General features: G+C 46.4%; 1 protein-coding gene across 1 annotated transcript in view; it reads right to left on the bottom strand.

The window, feature by feature from the left end:
- Nucleotides 1–5,153, bottom strand: part of RAB2A (RAB2A, member RAS oncogene family) — a 60,095-nt gene that overhangs the window by 17,187 nt on the left and 37,755 nt on the right. The window contains exon 4 of the mRNA XM_019527713.1: nt 2,671–2,782. Coding sequence (XP_019383258.1) covers nt 2,671–2,782 — 112 coding nt within the window. The remainder of the gene's footprint in view (nt 1–2,670; nt 2,783–5,153) is intronic.

The following is a 5,153-nucleotide window of genomic DNA, read 5'->3' as shown; positions in this document are numbered from 1 at the left end:
TGGGGGTGGGGGGGGGAGGGGGAAGGGGAGGGGGGTTGGATTACTATTCCAAACTTTCTTCTCCCCAGTCGTCAGGATTCCACCAATTCCTGTGGAAAATTAATCTAAAAAAGTCACCACTAAGATAAGTGCTCCCACAAGGTGGCCTACATTTCTTTTGCTTAATTTCATCTAATTAATTCCAGCTGGATCACCTTAAAAGTTTCTCACCCTGCTTGGTGTTTACCTCATTCAAAATACCTGTAGACTGTCCTATCACCCTTAAGTAAACAGAAATTTTGAGTTTAGAGGGCTTACTGGATCTATCCTTTAGATCTTTATATTTCCTTTTTTTTAAATTAATACCTCCAGGTCAGTAATCTCTTTTTTGGACACCTTCAAATTTTTTGACATCTCTTTAGTGCTGTATTTATAACAAAGTACTTGTTCTGGGTACCCAATCTCAATAATGCTTTGTGGAAGCACTATATTTACCTCCCTTGTCTATGATGCGACAACTTTTGTTTATGTAGCTCACAGCAGCACAGACTGCTCATACTTCATCAATTAAAAAAAAACAACCAAAAACTGACCTGTTTTCATACCTTGCGTATACTTCTGTACATACTTTCCTTTAGTATTTCCTGAATCTATTATCTTGTTTTCGTAAGCCAGCCAAAAGTTATAGTATTCCCTGCCCACATTTTTAACTTCTCTAGGTCCTTTTACTCATTTTCTACTCACACCATACCTTAATTTGGCATCATCTACAAATATCATTAAAATGGAAGTTTATAATTTTTATGAAACAGGATGATTTCTAGCAATTTCTAAAGATTTCCCAATAAAGCCAAAATTTTCATAACAATCAGGAACTCCCTTCTTAATTCTCCCCAGCCCAAGAGACAAGCACCTTGACCCAAAGAGAATTACCTAATTCTGAAGAACCCTGACAGATGTTAATTTAAATCGCACAATGGGATCTAATCCCAGATTGTGTTTGCCAGGGCACAGGGGTCCCAAAATGGAGACCCAGTACCATATCCAGCTGATCAGAGGGATTGGACATGTGTCCCAAACCCATGGGCTGCCCCAAGTGCCACCCTGTAAGGCAAGCTGTGCAGCTTTAAATGTCCTGGTGTTTGGGTTGCACTGCATGCCTTTCAATGGGCAGGAGGTGGATGTGTCCAGGACCCAGGGCTGTACCTAGGTCCAGGACACAGTAGACCAGGCAGGATGCAGTCTCCTGCCCAGGACACAGCTGCACCATGACCTGTTAAAGGTGCAACCCACAAGCTGGGACATCTAAAAGTTTCAAGGCCTATATGCATCATGTAGCTTTAAAATGTCCCAGCATGTGGGCAGACAAGGTTCTTTGGGTAAATTTTGTGTCTTTTATTAGACCAACTAAAATAGTTGGAAAAATTCTTCTTTGCAAGCTTTTGGATAAAAACACTGTTCTTCAGGCAAAGGGAGTGTCACAGCTACAACCAACACCCCAGCATGTGGGCTGCACTGTGTGCATTCTAATGGAAGGGGAAGCCCCAGATCTTGGGCTCCTCCTGAACATGGAATGCTCAAAGGATGCACATGCAGCTGGGCTGCACATGGTCCGAAGTAGTCCTATTTTGGAAATTAGTTTCCCAGTCTCAGACTCTTACTCTAGCATGTTCATGCCACACACTGAAATTAAGTGCAATATGAAGCACCAATGAAGGGGACCAGTCACGGGGCAGCCCCTGGATCCAGGAAGCAGCTGACACTGTCCCTTGAAAAGCATACACCATAGCTGATGCACCAGAATATATAAAGTTGCAGGAAGTGGCACTATTTAGTAAACATGATTCGTCTTACCACCTAGTGCTATCTTAATTCTGTTTATGTAACTAAGGGTTTTTCCTTAAAGCTCCACTCTTGAAATTAGGAGGCACATGTGGAGGCTGCCTGGTTTAAAGTTTGTATCTAACTTCTCTAGATTAGACAAATGGCACTTCTGCTGATGCTTCTGGGAGCAAGGTAGTTAAGGGGTCTTTTCAGCTTCCCCTAGGTGAAGCTGTTTTGCTTTGTGTTTGTTTCTCTCTCATAATAAGAGGTACACTAGCTAGGGCACATCTAGAAAGGTATTTTTCAACAGTACGTAAGGGATGCCAAAATCAGACTGAACAGTTATTACAGTGTGCTAGCTAACACAAAAAACCCTAACAAAAGGAGAGGTAAATGGTAAAGTTAAAACTCTCTTCCAGTATTTTATATGGGGCTTTTCTTCTGGGGGAGTGTGGGTGTGGGGGGAGAGCAGAAGGGAAGCAGACATTTTTGATTTTGGAGTATTTCAGAATTGGAGGCATCCCCCTCTGTACTCCACCAACACATGTTTATCAGGCATGCTATGAAAGGTAGAAATTAAAGCTGATCCATATATATTTGTAGAAAAACATCATGGCACAAAGGGTAATCCCTACATTCTCAGTAACTTAAGACAATCTACACTATACTGTACAAACAGTTTTTAAAATAAAATTAATATTAGGGTTTCAAGTAATTTTAAAAAGGGATGAGTAACAATTCAAAATGGTGCATGTAAAAGAATGTGGAATTTAAAAACGCATAAGCATTAAAGGACAGCAACTTAAAAAAAAAAAAACCAAAAACCAACCATTCTGTTAAAAGATTATCAACAGAAATTTTAATTACCTCCTCTACATTAGAAGCAGTTTTGGCAGAAGTTTCCATAAAGATGAGTCCATGCTCTCGTGCAAATGCTTCACCTTCTTCTTTTCTCACTTCTCTTCTAGATTCTAAATCACTAAGATGACAAAGCAAGAGAGTTACTTACCTGAATGAGACTATACTGCAAGTAGTAACCTTTAGAAATACTTCTAGTCACGTCACATTCATTTGCATCTCATCAAGGGAACCATTCATACTTGTTAGAATCTTTATGTGAAGTCAAATTAATAGAAGTACAGCACCAATACCATAAGGGACACTCTTGGCTAGGTACAGAAATTATACATTAACAGGTATAAGCGTTTGGAAACCAGCTTAAACCTGTAGCAGAACAGAAATTCAGCACTCGTGGACCAGTTTCAAAATGACAGAACCCAATTTAAGACAGACCTGGATAGATATAGTATCAGATTTAATCAGTTTAGATTAGACCCGTTTATTGAATTTCTACTCCAGATCCCCTCCCGACTCAAGTTAGGTGACAGTCCTCCTGACATCTTAGAATGCTTTGCGGCCCCCTGCTAACCCTCCCTTTCAGTGCAGGTAGGCTAGTCTCCAGCAGTGGTCTTCTGCTCTGGCTGAGCCAGGTTGGTTCTGCCCCTGGGCTGTCATGGAGCTGAGGCAGCAAAGCCTCTGCTCCCCAGCCTGAATCTTACCTACACCAATCAGCCAGGTGGGGTAGTGGAGGGAGGGAAGGAGGGAGGCAGAGGAACAGAACCCCCCACCCTGGGAGGGTTTCCCCCCAAGCTGTGGTCTGCACAACTGGCAGGAGCCCCCAACTGAGGGGGTTTTCATCTGGCCAGGATGGGCTGTGCAGCCTCCTCCCTCCCCCTTCAAGTCACTGCCTCTGACTTGCAAGGGGGTGGGAACAGAAAAAAGAGCCCACAACCTTGGTCCCAGTCCATCCCCACCCCCCTGAGCTGGGGGGCTGCCCAGCTGAGGGGAGCCCCAGAGCTGGGGTTTGCCCAGCTGGGGGATACCAAATGCTATGGGGTCTCTCCCCCACACCTGGTCAGGCTGCACAGCTCTTCCCCCCACGAGACACTACCTCCGACCTGCAATGAGGGGGAGGGGAGAAAGAAAGGGAGAGGGTTGGGGAAATAGAGCACGCTGCCCTGGTCCTAGCCCCCTGGAGCTGGGGTCTCTGGGACAGCAACCTGCTTGGGGGAGAGCCCCATGGCATGGGGCTCCTCCCATCTGTGCAGACCCCAGCTTGGAAGTGTTAGAACCAGGGCAGAGGGCTCCATTTCCACACCACCATGGGTCAGAGGCACCGACTTGCAGGGGCAGGGCTGTACAGTCTGACCCAGCCAGGCAGGGAGAAGCCCACATCACATGGGTCTCCCCAAGCTGTGCAGACCCCAGCTTGGCAGGGCTGGGACTAGGGGCAGGGGCTCAATTCCTGACTTCCCCCACCCCCCCCAGGTCAGATGCACCAACTCATGGGGGTGGAGTTGCACAAACTATACCAGCTGGGCAGGGGGAAAGCCCCCACTGTATGGGCTCTTCCCAGCTGTGCAGACCCCAGATTGGAGGGGCTGGTGCCAGGGCAGGGGCCTCTACTGCCCCCTCCCCTCCACTGCCACAAGGCTGGGGAGAGATTCTGTGCTGGCTTCCCCCCTCCCTCCCCTCCCCCCTTGAAAGCAGGGGGTTGGGGCATGTGTTGGACAGGCAACCATGGATGGCCCCAGCTTGGCTGGGGTCAGCTGCTCTCAGGAACAGCTGATAGGTTGGGAGGTGTGTGGGAGTGCCTCCCACTTTCTGGCCTCAGCCAGTGCAGGCATCTGCCTGTATCCCCCTACCAAAGGGCGAATGCAAGTTCCATTTGTTAATGATAGAGGTGCATGGATACATTGGTCCCATATCGGATCAACACCAATATAATGAAAATTGACAGTATCAACAATTGACTTTTTTTGGCTGATAATGTCACTGATAAATGCCCCCATGCATGCGCGCAGCCGGACACCGCTTTCCAAGCTGCCAAGCCACATATCGGTTATCATATCAGTATCAGCCAGTAAGGCTCCTTAAAAATTGGCAATTGGTATCAGCCCCAAAATTCTCTATTGGTGCACCCCTAGTTAGTGGTGGAACTGATGCAGCTTAGAGCAACCTGCACAGATTATATCAATTCCACCTCAGGCTTTCTGACAGTCTGTACTTGGCCCTTATTACACCTATTTTTAGCCGTCAGTCCATTTTGACCCAGGTACCTACCTGAAACCCCACATTAATTGTGTCACAATTTATAAGATGCCACATGTGCAAGCTATATATGGCATGATAAAATAGCAAACCAAATGCAAAGATGTTCGACATACAATGTAGCACACATTCACTTGCATGTGCATGTTAATACCCTAAGGTGCATGCCCTCTGACAGACTGCAGTGCTCTTTTCCCACAAGTGCTGAGTGTGTGTGTGTGGGGGGGGGGGGGGGGGGG

The sequence above is a fragment of the Gavialis gangeticus genome, unplaced genomic scaffold (genome assembly GCF_001723915.1).
Source record: "Gavialis gangeticus isolate Ggan-Ray unplaced genomic scaffold, GavGan_comp1, whole genome shotgun sequence".
Lineage (NCBI taxonomy): Eukaryota > Metazoa > Chordata > Crocodylia > Gavialidae > Gavialis > Gavialis gangeticus.
The sequence above is the reverse complement of the archived record's forward strand: the minus strand, read 5'-3'. Positions and strand labels throughout refer to the sequence as shown.